Below are 13,888 nucleotides of genomic sequence, written 5' to 3'. Positions count from 1 at the left end.
GAGCAGAGGAAATGTAACTAATTGTCACAGCTTTTTCATACTGTTTTTGCTTTCAGAGTTTGATATGTTTGATATTTGCTTTCTGTAGTCTGATATGCAACTCTGGCTGTGCATTGAAGCAGACACCCCTTCTGCAATTGATTTGTCCCAATATAGCGAAATCCTATCCTCAATAAATTACAGCTTTTGCCTCTAATATGTAACATGAAAAGTAGGAAAATGTTTACACAGCTACTTAAACATTATTTGTACATTGTCATTTTAGAACACTTGGGTATCGATAGTATTCCTTTAATAGTTTTTAGACAAAGTGTATGTTTATAGCTAGAGTTGTTTTCTATTTGTTGCCTGTCTGAATCCTCAGTAACAGCACGCTCTGCCATTTTCCTTCCAGCCGCACAGGTGAACTAATCACTTATATGGTCCATTCGCTACGCTCCTATGTGTTTCTGGGAAGAGATCCACGGCCCAAGCTGTTTTGGCAAAGCCTAGGAACTATTCAGACATGGGAACCGAGGTCAAAACCATGTGTGTTCCTTCTCTGACAGATTCACTGATGGTTCCATATGGGGCATGCATTTCACACTCTCATATTAGTAATTTTCCTGGAAATAATCCTCATCTGCTATGATCAGATGAGATCACATGTAAAAAGCCTATGTGGAATGTGTATGCTCATTAACCACTTAAGTTCCAGCAGTCTCTGCCCCCTTAAGGACCAGAGACCGCTGGTACCAGAAACGGCGGAATAGCGTCGAATACCGATGACTTGCCGCACATAACCGCCACAATCGCCGTCACCGCCACACGTCGGGATTCTGGGCCACCCACTCTGCTGTCTCGGTGTCTCTATGACGGCAGAGTTCCTGTGAGTGGGTCAGGAGCCGTTTTCATTGGCTCCTGACCCTGCCTATCAATGTAAGCTAATGGGAGCAGTATCATGCAGTATACAGTGAAGCAATGGCTTGGTTGTATCAATTAAATACAGTAGCTCATTAAACTGCTATAGTGTAATCGTGCTGAGAGAATTACATGGGTTGCCTGTGCTTGCCTAATTAGTAAAATATCATATCAACAAAAAGGAGGCTACACTGAACTCTGGTGCCTAACAGTAGATGGGGTTTATTACTGTGGAAATCCTCTTTGAAAGGGGATCTCCTATATCTGACCGTCCTAAGGGAATCATTATAGCACTACAATTGCATTAATCAGCCACTGTATTTCAGTTGTCTGGTCTGTACAGTTAAATATCAACCTGTACAGTTAAATATCAACCTTATGACTCCATTTTTGCAGGGTACCATCTTTCTGCCTGGGAACAAAGTGGTGGAGCATCCATGTAATAATGAGGACAGTCCTGGGAAGTTCTTATTTGAAGTGGTTCCAGGTAAGATTTGATCTCTATTCACTATTTATGGGCTGTTAATATGTGAGTTTATGGCTACACAGATCTCCCAAGTATCAATGTAAAATGTGTAGGAATGTTTAGCATTATTTTGCTTGTGTAAATTGTTTTTTTTTTTTTTACTTTACCATTTGCCTTGTGCCATAGAGCACTGATGAAGGCTCTAGTTCACCCTCCCAGATGTTTCTTTGTTAGCAAAGGTTAATAGTCCCCTGCCATTATTTATACATCTTTCATATTTGATTCCAGATACATTTCCATTGGAAAAGTCATTCATGTGACTCAGTATGGTTTGCCTTCTTAAAACAGAATGTATTTGAGCTAATTCAGCTTTAAAGGAACACTATCAATTTACATATTTTTTTCAATTGAGATTTTTTGAATTGAATTCTTTGTGGCCAGAACTGCAGCTTCAGTTCAGCAGTCTCAGCATCTCCCTAACCATTTAATCCCTGTTCAGTGTGCAATAAAGCATTTAAAGGGAACCTAAGATATACAGAGACTGCCATATTTATTTCTATACCAGCTGCCTGTCAGTCCTGCTGATCTCTGGCTTCAGTAGTATCTGAATCACACACCAGAAGCAAGCATGCAGCTAATCTTGTCAGATTTTTGTCATAAACCTCTGATCTGCATCCTTGCTCGGTGTCTATTGCTAAAAATATTAGAGGCAGAGAACTAGAATTAGACGGACTGTGAGGCAACTGATATTGTTTAAAATTGAATAAATATATCCCTTACAACCTCCCCAGTGTGTTTATAAATACCAGGTGTACTTCTTATCATCCTGCCCTGCCAGTAAAACTGAATCACTGCTCTATTTTTTAAAAGTTTTTGAAAGGGTATAAATACCCTATATTTAGGTAGGGAGAGGGTAGGAGGGTTTAGGAGGCCTCTGCTTACAGAAATAAACTGACTGATGCCCCCTCCCAACTCCTCCCTTTTTCATGTAAGTGATGATGGGATAGTGGAAGAAGTTTTAACAGCAGCCTGAGTGCTGGTCTGTACAATAAAACTGCACTGTTGACTGAACAGGAAATGGAGTTACAGGATGCAACCAGCAAAGTACTGTGTGGGGTTAGGACCCTAAGGAAGGGGGAGGGAATTGATAACTTCTACAGGGTAGGAGAGACCCACAGTGTGGGAGGGGCAACGTTATGAGATATTTTTTATATTTATACCATTATTTGGGTTCTGTTTTGCGTCTTAAAATGCTATTGTAAGCTAAGCATTGCAAATGTTAGTTAATGTATATACAGGACGTATATGTATAAACATATAGGGCTTGATTCACAAAAGAGTGCTAACTGATAGCACGGCCGTTTTCGCGCGAATTGTCGCGTTGCGCGCGATTGCAAATTTTCGTGCAAAATGGTTACGGTTTTGCGCGCAAACGCAAAATCGATATCGTTTGCACGTGAAAATTCACGTTTCCGCGCAAAAATGTTAACGTTTCGTGTGAAATTCGCGATCATGCGCAACGTGAAAATTCACGCGAAAACGGCCTTGCTATCAGTTAACACTCTTTTGTGAATCAAGCCCATAGTATCTATCTGTTGTTCATAATATTTACATATCATTGGAAATCGCCAGTCAAAGGTGTGTTTTTATAACAGTTGTCACTAATGTCTACTGTAAATGGCATTGATATCTGCCTGTTATTGGTTATATCTGCACAGAATTGTAATTTCAGCAACAGCTTGAATACAGTATTGATTTTTTTTCTTTACTAAAAGGTGCTTGCTTAGTAAGTGGCTACTGTATATATATCATTAAGAATCAAATCAGGTTTATTCAGCCTCAACAATAAGAAATAATGAGCTTTGAACTTATCGGCCAGATACTTGTGATTTAGTGTCTATTTACTATTCAGGAGACTTTGACTTCTCCAACTGCATGTATAAAGCACTGGTTTATTAACACCTGCCATGAAAAAAAGACAAGTTCTTAGTAGGATAGGTACAGTATGTACCTATGTTTATCTGATCATGCCCCATGATGATGTCTAGTCATTATTTGCTCAAATGATGAAAGTTTCCTGCCAATCAAATGTAAATGTGTTTGAGAAAGTGAGTCCTTTAGAAAGGAAGTATTGAGGCTGGGAACACACTAGGCAGTGCAGGAAATTTGTTTTGCTGCATATGCGTTTGTGCATTTTAGTGCATTTTCCATACGTTTGCGATTCAATTTTTTCCCCGCACATGCGTGCGTTTTTAATGCATTTGTGGTTTGCATATATAAATTGTGCGTTTTGTATGTGTTTTTGAGCTTTTTTTATGCATTTTATGGAAATCACTAGGAAGTCAACAGGAAGCGGAAATACGTCATCAAACTTTTTTTTTTCTTTTTTTTTAAAGGCATGTAAAAATGCGTGCAAAATGCATCTAAAACGCACTAAAATGCAATACCTCTGCGTCACCATTCACTTTCATTATGTGCGTTTTTTATGCCTTTTTGAAAAATATGTAACAAAACCAGCGTTTCTAAAAACGCACATTGCAGAACGCAAGGATATGCGTTTTTTTCATGCGGGCCATTGACTTGCACTATGTGCATTTTCGCTGCTTTTTCCACAAAGCTAGCGTTTCTGCCTAGTGTGTTCCCAGCCTGAATCTTTTACATTAAAGTGGGGAAAATATATTTATCATAAGCTAATTGTTTGCATCCAGAATTAATTGACTGGGCAATATAACAATGCAGCATATAAGTTGTTTTTGCTATTCAGTGTATGAGTGGTTATCGGGAACAATGGTAAGGAAACATCCCAAGAACTGCAGATTGTTGATGTTAGGATGGTGCATGTCTGTTTATTCCCGTTACAACAGTATATAATGATGATACGTTAAAAATTATTTTCATCCATTGATTTTTATAAAGACTGCTGCTTATTTATTTATTTGTGCTGCTAATTAGATGCTATTCTCAGGTTTAAAATGATACCATTATTGTCTGGAGAAGGAACATAAATATTGATCATAGTCTTGTTGGCAACAAAGAGCAAATTACCTTAATGTATTTTTTATGTTAAGAATTTAGTGTAAATTTAATTGAAAATGGTGTGCTTAAGGGGACTTTAAGTATTGCTTATGAAGTAGGTGGGTTATTTGTGCCTTTTTATTGCTTCTTAAAACCCTGAAAACAATTAGCCTTTTGATGTCATTCCGCCCCACCGTACCCATAGATAAAACACTCATCTTTATTAGAGCATGACATTGTGTGCATCATGTTCTGATAAAAAGCTATAATGACCTGTTGGGTGTTTTTTCTGTAATCCTCTGAATCCTGTGTGCACCGCCTTTTGGTGCTTAGCCCCACCCCCTTGTAGAGATGAGATGTGGTATTTCCGTGGTACTCTCTATCTCAAGAAGATGTGAGGCATTTGGCTGCAAGAGGGTGGGGCTATGTGCAAGGCTGGATTTACTATAAGGCACTGTAGGCAGGTGCCTACAGGTACCTGATGATGGAAAGGCAGCTTACTTCCACCCCAGAGTGCCTCTCAGAGGGCAAAGTCTAGGGTGGCAGGACATCTGTGCCTATAGGCTCCTGTGTGGTAAAACTGGGCCTGGCTATGCGCCGGCCCACATGGTGCATGAAAGGTGAGTTACAGAAAAAACATCCTGCAGGCCATTATAACTTTTTATCAGGACTCGATACATGCAATATTTATTAGACTGTATAGTGTCTTTAAGGTAGGTGCACACTTACAGTGATTGGTGCCTGCAGGGATCGGGACTCGAGCCCTCATGCGACAGTTTAGATCTGAGTGCCATGCAAGATACGCCACTAGGCTACAGCTAGTGATGTGCTCACGAGTAGTTACGAATAGTTACCTACTTGAATTTGTGATTCAAATTAAGCTTAACTGCCTCGGTTGTGTGCATGGGAGAACCCTCCGTTAATTACCCAGAATTCCATCGGCTTCTATGCATCCCAGACGTCTTGCACGTGGCCTATGGAACGCGTTGCAAGACTCACTACCTCACAAGACTCACTACTAGATGTTTGGGATGCATAAAAGCTGACGGAATTCTGGGTCATTAACCCCTCGTCTCCCATGCACACAGCTGAGGCAATTAAGCCTCATTTGAATCACAAATTTGAGTAGGTAACTAATCGTGAGCTCATCACTAGCTACAGCCTCGCAAGTGTTCTGTTGCTATGGAGGGGGAGGAGGGATTATGGTATGGAGCATGACAGAGCAGTTTACAGAGCAGTGCTAAGCAGGGGAACAATGCAATCAGCTGAGATGATCCAGCACTCCAGATCTTTTGGCAGTGCATCAGGGTGGCTGTATTTCCACTAGATTCTCAGTCCTGACCAGTAGCCTTTGCTGAGAACACTCCTACGTATGTACCGGCATTTGTTGTTGAAGGCCTTGTGGGATGTCTGTGCAGGTAATGGTTCTGCCCATATCCTAACAAGGATACTTTCTATAGAATACTGTGCAGGTGTTTCTATTGCCACGTCTCAAAAACAACCCAGGCACACTCTGTTGAGACACAAACTGGCACAGAAAATGTTAACACAATGAGGCGTATTCAGCAAATGCGTTTAAAATTGCTGTGCACTGGTAATGTACAGCAGTTTTCCAGTGCTTACGTGCATTACCAAGTTAACATTTTGCTCCAGTATATATCCTTAAAAAATGATACTAGAAAAAGTTTGTTTTGTGGGATATGCCAGGATGTTTGTTTTCTTTTTACTTTCTGGAATTCTTCTTTAAAGGGATACTGTAGGGAGGTCGGGGGGAGAATGAGTTGAAGTTACCCGGGGCTTCTAATGGTCCCCCACAGACATACTGTGCTCACACAGCCACTCCCCGATGCTCCAGCCCCGCCTCTGATCACTTCTGGAATTTCAGACTTTAAAGTCGGAAAACCACTGCTCTTGCGTTGCCGTGTCCTCACTCCCGCTGATGGCACCAGGAGTGTACTGCGCAGGCCCAGTATGATCTGTGCCTGCGCCGTGCGCTCCTGGTGACATCAGGGGAAGCGAGGACACGGCAACGCAGGCGCAGTGGTTTTCAGACTTTAAAGTCTGAAATTCCAGAAGTGAACCGGAGGCGGGGCCGGACCATCGGTGAGTGGCTGCCGGGCACAGGATGTCTGTGGGGGACCATTAGAAGCCCCGGGTAACTTCAACTCATTTTCCCCCGACCCCCCCTACAAGTTTTGTGTTATTTCAATAAGCGCTACAAACTACACTTACTTGTTACTTGCTAACCCATAGCAGCCAAAGATCAGTATTTAGTTCATACAGAATCACCCTGAGGAAAATAACTGTTGGCTGCTTCAGTTCATTGCTAACTGGCTTGGTGAAAAATGCTGCTAGTTGTGATGTAACTCCCCAGCATTCTGGGAATGGAATGTTGTGACTTTAAATCCAAGCCTGCATTTTGTTTTCTCATGCGTGTGTTTGGGTGAAGAATTAGCTTCACTTGGGTCACTGAATGTTTCAACCCCCAAAAAAGGATATTAAACAGTCAGTGCTGTTGTTTCACGCAGTTGTGGGCAGCTGTAAACTTTTTCCTTGTTTGTAATGCATGCAAATAATTCAGAGAATGTAAGTAGGAGAGAGAGACTCGTGAATTTCAAGCCTTGAAATGGGGATGAGATGTGTGATGAATTAAACTGATCCCCTGGAATATGACTCCTAAGGAAATTCTTATTCATTCTCATGTTGCAAGTTCTTCTATGAAAAATAGAACACAGTTTTATTAAATAATAACTGTAAAACTAAAATAAAGAGCAAACATTCTTTATTTACAGACAGTCATCTCACAAATATGCTTAAAATGACATTTAATTTGGGCAAATATTGTTTTATTTCCATAAATGCTACATTAAACATTTGCCATTAAAGTGGACCTGAACTCTTGCACGGGACCAGGGCCGGGCCGAGGCATAGGCTAAAGAGGCTCCAGCCTCAGGGCGCAGTGTAGGAGGGGGCGCAGAATTCATTCAGCTGTCATTCCTAATTGTGTTTGAAGCAGAAAGAAATAAGAAAAGGGGATACATAGCAGTGACTGCAAGCCAGATAACTAGATATTAAGGTGTTGGGGAGGTTGGGGGCTCTGTGGCACCTATTAGTCTAATAGCAATCAGTGTGTGACGGCTGGGGTGGGAGGGATGGAGGGGCGGACTTTGGTGTCTCAGCCTTGGGTGCTGGAGGACCTTGTCCCGGCTCTGCACAGGACAGAAGGAAAACAGAGAAGTGCATTTTATATGTATTTAGAGAGTTTAGCCTGTCTATTTCCCCACATATGTAACTAATCACAACTGTAATTTGATCTCTCAGCTGTGTCAGCTGGCTGCTTTAGCAGATCAGCTAATTTGTAAACACGAGATGTTAACCCTGTGTCTGCTTCCATGAAAGCAGGATCTGTGGAATCTGTTTGAATTAACCAATGGCAAGCAGCTCCTTTATTACTTTCACCACTAGAGCACCTTCCTGTCCTGGCAGGTAGAGGTCTTATTAGAAGCATCTAATGTGATCACAGAGAGACAGGATGCAGCACCGGGCACTCACCACTACTACACAGCTACTACATAGATTGTCACAAAGACAAGCACTGCAGTATGTTATTGATGATGCCATATGAGCTCAGTGTGTTATTGATGATGCCATATGAGCTGATTTTGTAATCACAGATGATCTCCTTACAGAGAACAAACTTCTGGCTCCTTGCACAAGTCTATGCTAACTTTACAACTGTGGATTCAAGCCAGATTGTAATATGTATGGTTGGTGCTTTGTGGTTCATTTCATTAAATCTTACATGTTTATGTAGCTTTTTAATAGCCAGTGTATGTGGAGGAAATGTATACTATTTCAACAGTAACTGGCTCATCTGTCAGATATATTTCAGGGGTGATCACTCCTGTTAACGGTGGAATGCCGAAACCGGCCGGGAAGTGGAGACTGAGCAACTGTCTTTAACTTTGCATTATCTCTATGTGTGTACTGTATGTACACAATGCACCTGACATTCTTGAAGGGTCCCTATCATAAGGGGTCAGGATGTGAGTATTGCAGTTTTTTATGCATTTTGGAAAATAAAAGTTTACTGTATTTTAAAGAACCAATTTAAGTATCTACATTGATCTTTGGTGGTAGTCGATGTGTATGTGCTGTATGTTAATTGAGCACTGGGTGACTACAGATAGAACCACTTCAGGCAACAGTCTGTGAATCTAGCGCTGAAGATATATCTGACAAGTGGATGTGGGAACCTTGGCAGCCGGTTATCCATTACATTGATGAATATATGTGAGACACCCTGGAGAGCGCTTGTATATACCACTTTGCAGTAACTGGCTCATGACAGAAATAATCTCTTTGGTAATTTGTGAATGCTGCCACAAAACTGTTGCATGTGAATTTGCACGTATAGATGATTTTAAATAATTACTTTCCCTGCTGTTATATTGTTGCTTAACAGTTGCATAGCAATAGGGGAGGCAGAGGTTGCAAATGCACCAGGGCCCCTGGACCAGTAGGGCTGCTAGGGCCCCTACTTAATCAGCTGTATTAGTTCTTCATTGATACTATGTCAGTAATGATCACTTCTATATGCATTTTTATTTTTATACTTTTTTTATTCATTATTAAAGGATATCAGTAGCAACAGAAAAAAGGTAGATACTCGCCTAACAAGAGGGAAGACTCTGGATCTTATAGAGCCTTTCCGGTCCTCTCTGCATGCTCTCAATCCACTGCTAGGCCCTCCGCAGCAGCGTCTGACTTTAATGTTGAACAAGCATTTGGGTCTCCTCAGAAAGCTTCGGTAGTATTTGAGTCTCAAAGTACTTCTAAGGACAAGCAGCTCCTTAGGCCTCGTTCACATCATACGTGCTTCTGTGCACATTTGAAAGCGCATATGATGTGCAACACGCAAGAACGGCAGAAGGGCATAGACAGCCCTTCTGCCAACCACATCATATGTACTGCGCAGCAGTACGATGCGCTATAATGCGCTTGCATACTGCTGCGTGCATTCTGCCCACAAGCGCAGAGCCGACCCATTCACTGTAATGAATGGGATCAGCAGTGCAGCGGGTAGCGGCGCAGATGCATGCGAATGTACGCGTTGTGTTCCGATCGCACGGCCATCTGCGCTAGTTAATGTAAACGAGGCCTTACTGTGCACGCGTAAGTGCAGACTGGCGTGTACTTTTTTTTAATTTACCTTGATGGCTGCAGTTATACTTTAATAGGCTAAATCATTGACAGCCATCCAGTTAAGGTATAAAAATGAACATTATATATACAGTACTATAAAAACATTTTTATTTTGTTTTTAATTTTAATATAACTATTTTTAAGACTGAGTTTAGGTAAAAAATTACAGTTGGCTTTAAAAAGGAATAAAAGTATTACATACATGGTATAATGTCGAAGCCAACCAAAGCTGAATTCAGTATATTGGCTTTTTTATGGTTAATCATACCTCTTTCAGAAGCTCAAGGTATTCAGGATGTTTTAGTAGCCTAACTGGCATATTTATATTAAGCATGCAAGCTTTATGCAGTACTGCAGCGAATAGTCTTGTGAATATATTAGCATCATATTTCACGCGCTTAGGCTCTCTGGAAGCTGACTTGCACTCAGCTGTAAGCTGTCTTCTTGCTGCGTTCAGTCATTTTGAAACTGTTTGATTAACATGTCTGAAAGGAATCTTGATTTGAAGTTGTCTGTCTGAACCCAGTGAGTCCACAATGAGTGGCTTAGTAATATTACAAAAACAGTAGTGCAATATGCCTCAGCATGACTGGAGTTAGCTAGGCAGCAAGATTTTCAAGATATTGGTACGTTGTAGTTTAAGCTGTAATTCTGTCAGTCTCATTTCCTAAAACCAATTAAGGTTTTAGCAAATCATATGCAATACAAACCTTGATTAAAAGTCTTCATTACTACAGATGAAATTGCTAACAAAATATGAAGATGTATTTCACTCTAAAACAACACACACATACACACTATACACACACTCTGTACAAATACATTCGGGCCCCACAGGACTGCTGGCATACAGCACGTGGGGCGTGTGTGTGATGTCACAATGACATCACATTGTACTATAATGACTCACATTGTGCTATGATGAGTGCTATAATGATGGCAACCACATAAGGCACAAATGCGGAAGTACAATGAGGACACTCAGCCTGGATCATGCACAGGTAACGTATGACTGCAGCGGGGCATAAAGCATTAGGGGGACAGCGAGGCAGCCTGGTGATGAAAGATTTCATGTTTAAATCGATTGGGAATAGGCCTTCGGTTTATGGTGGCCAACAGATCTCTCTCCCATCAGATTCGATCAGAGGGAGATCTGTCTCTTGGTCAATTGGCCTCCACAATCACTAGATGTATGGCCACCTGTAGGGGTTCAATGGGAAGATCATTATAATGCCTATGGCTATGCATGATGTTACAGCTGAAAATGATGTTTGGTTGAATACCCAATATCCTGTGATGGGGCTACCGGCTCTTGATGATGTGGTCAGTTGACTGATACCTTCCATTCAGAAGGGTATTTAGAGCATGTCATTAGTGTATATATTATTCATTTATTTATTTATTTATGCAGCGCTAAATAATAATATCAATATATTTAAATAATATAATAAGAATAATAAGAATGATAAAAAAAGAATACAGGATGAGTCTGATGTACAGTACAGTACGGTTTAATTCCCAGGCTAGAAATATTTATTACACAGCTGGTTGGTGTTGAGAAAATATTACCAATGTTAGTAGAATCAGTGAATGTATACAATATGTAAAAATGGACACTTAGATTATGACACACATTGTAAAGTGTGAGTTCATCTATGTACTTTTTTATTTGAAATCATCAAACCAAATATCAAATAATGAAGTCTTACATTCAACAAATAATGCATTCATATCATCCCAGACAAAATGAGAAAATGTCAGTTCGTAAACAGTGATATGTCAAAAGTGCCCTTTAAATGCCAAGAGTGGAAATAAACATTCAGAGAGCGCTCAGTGAGGAGTTTCTTTTTATTTGATGTGAGTCTCTTATTATGCAAACGTAGACTTAGAAATATTAAACTGTGTTTTATGTCACACAGCTGTTAAAATGGAACTAATCTGTTCAAATCAAATAGCTCATATCTGGGCAATCCTCCATTACAGCAGACTGTAAAGAAAAAACATAATCATCACAGGACTCCCAGACATTGTTTTGTACAGCTTTACTCGTTACTCTATGGCTCATTACATTCCTTTGCATCAACCCTGTATAGTCCCATTTCTAGGATAGTTCCACTCCCTGACTCCTGACTTTTTGCCATTTTACAAGAAGGAAGTGTGAAACAAAGATGAAGTAAAAGTATATAGCTATCTGTGCTTTAGAGGAGAACATACTACTTTGTGATCACTTCCTGCTTTAGACTACATATGAAACAGAAGCAGCACATGATAATCACCAACCAATCACAGCCTGACAGCTCTTTTCACCTGATCACATGCTTCCTCATGCATTTTGCTACACACAAGCAACACTAGTAGGTGTTGCTGAGGACAGCATGAGTGGCCCTCTCCATATTATTCTGAAGATGAAGTTAAAGAAAATAATCACTATTCATTTAAAATTTGGAAAAAACCTCAAACCACTGGTGTGCACCATCCCAATGAAATACATTAGCCAAGCGTTTTCACACGCGGATGCAGTTGGCGGATCGCTGCTAAAACCGCTCGGTGTGCACTGGGCCTATTTCATTATAAATGTTATGTTATATTTGTCTGACTTACAAGTGCATCTTTGATTTAATTGTAAACAAGATGACTGAAATGATCAAAATCAATGTCAAACTGGCCAAAACACTCAATTTCATTGGGGGTTGAACAATTTTGAACACAACTGTATAATCAACTTCATAACATCAAAGTCTAAGTTACTTTCTTCTTGTCAAAAGAGTTTCTGATGTTTCCAAGACAATTAAAAAAATTTTTTTCAAAGGACAAAGCTAAACGGCTAATCTTTTTTTTTTTTTTTTTATGTGGTAGACATTAATATATTGGCAGAGTACATATTTTTTTCCGCAGTACACCAATATTTTTTTTATATTTTCTGCTGCTGAGAAACAACTTTATTATATGATTTTTCTACCGTCTGAAGATTAATTTCTCTGTTTACCCAGGACTTCTGAATTCAATACAGACAAGTGGAAAACATCTGCAAAAGTAAAATAATTTATTAGTTCCTGTCCTATATTTTCCTGCTGGTTAATCAGGTGCGATGCACTTTCACTATCGGAAGAAGGGCAGCACATCATCTAGTTACTGTGATCTTTAAAACAAGAACAGGAAAACATGAGCAATATTTGGACAGCTCTTGCAGCAATCTCCCTGGTTCCATGCTAAGTCATGTCAGGATGATCTGAACTCCAGGTTCCCAAGAGGCCTTTAATTGCTATTGCCGCCATGATAAATGCCAGTCTTGTAACTCATGACAGCTGGCGGAGTCAATTCATTAATCCCGCAAAGCTAGATTCCTCAAGAGCATTCTCTACACTACCAGTTTCAATTAATTGCATTGTGGGGTAGCCAAAAGTCCTGGTTGTATAGATTACAGTACACTATGTATTAGGCATACCGTCCGCTACTGTAACTACAGTGTATATTGGATTTTATTATACACAATGTCAGTATTTTTTTAACTTTTGCTAACAGAATTCCTCAGTAGTGATGTCAAGAACTGTTTGCTGGTGAACAGTCCCAGTGTAGTGACCTCGGGGTTACTTCAGGGTCAGCGGGGTCCGTCAGTAGTGCACTGACGTGGCAGTGCAAATCCCTGGCCACACGCCCTCAGTCGGGAGTGCACTGAGTGACGTTGTGCGCATGTGCAGAGCGCACCTGGCAGCAAGTACATGATCAAGGATGAGTTCACCTAAAACTGAAGTACTACTCATGGGGTATATTTCGTATGAACGGTACCCTGTAGATATCATATAACCAAGTATTTAGGTCAGCCAAACTTACAGAACTGCTGAGGCTCAGAAGAGCCTAATCAGTAATACAGTGGTGCTGAGGTGGTGAGTCTGCATAGTATACAGTGTCACCACCTGTTTCAAACTACGTCAGCCCACTACATGACTGCTCTAACACCCCCATGGCTAAAAACATTAGGCTGCCTCCTAGGTTTTCCAAGAAAACCTCAGTTTCCTATTTTTTTTACTTTATTTTGAAGAGTGCAGCACATCCTTTATTTGACATAATCTTAGTAAAGACATAATTCATTCTTTCATGAACGTAATATTAGGAGCCTGTCGAGGGTATCTGAAATGACTCAGCAATGACATTTCCTCACAGTTGTAAACTGCACTATAAAACCTGCTTTATTGGTAAAGGTGCGTGAGATTTATAGGGGAGCATATACTGTAAGCTCTGAGAAGAGGATGAAATATCACTAGAGGAAGAAATATCCCAGACCTAGGTGCTCTTTTGCTTTAT

The 13,888-nt window shown here is 40.4% G+C and overlaps 1 protein-coding gene across 4 annotated transcripts in view; it reads left to right on the top strand.

Moving 5' to 3' along the window:
* Positions 1–13,888, top strand: part of ARHGAP24 (Rho GTPase activating protein 24) — a 682,757-nt gene that overhangs the window by 356,483 nt on the left and 312,386 nt on the right. For all 4 annotated transcript variants that reach the window (XM_068233497.1, XM_068233498.1, XM_068233495.1 and 1 more), the window contains exon 3: positions 1,297–1,387. In XM_068233497.1, coding sequence (XP_068089598.1) covers positions 1,297–1,387 — 91 coding nt within the window. The remainder of the gene's footprint in view (positions 1–1,296; positions 1,388–13,888) is intronic.

Source organism: Hyperolius riggenbachi, chromosome 1, assembly GCF_040937935.1.
Source record: "Hyperolius riggenbachi isolate aHypRig1 chromosome 1, aHypRig1.pri, whole genome shotgun sequence".
In the NCBI taxonomy this organism is placed as follows: domain Eukaryota; kingdom Metazoa; phylum Chordata; class Amphibia; order Anura; family Hyperoliidae; genus Hyperolius; species Hyperolius riggenbachi.
Note: the sequence above shows the minus strand (reverse complement) of the source record. Positions and strands in the feature narration are given on the sequence as shown.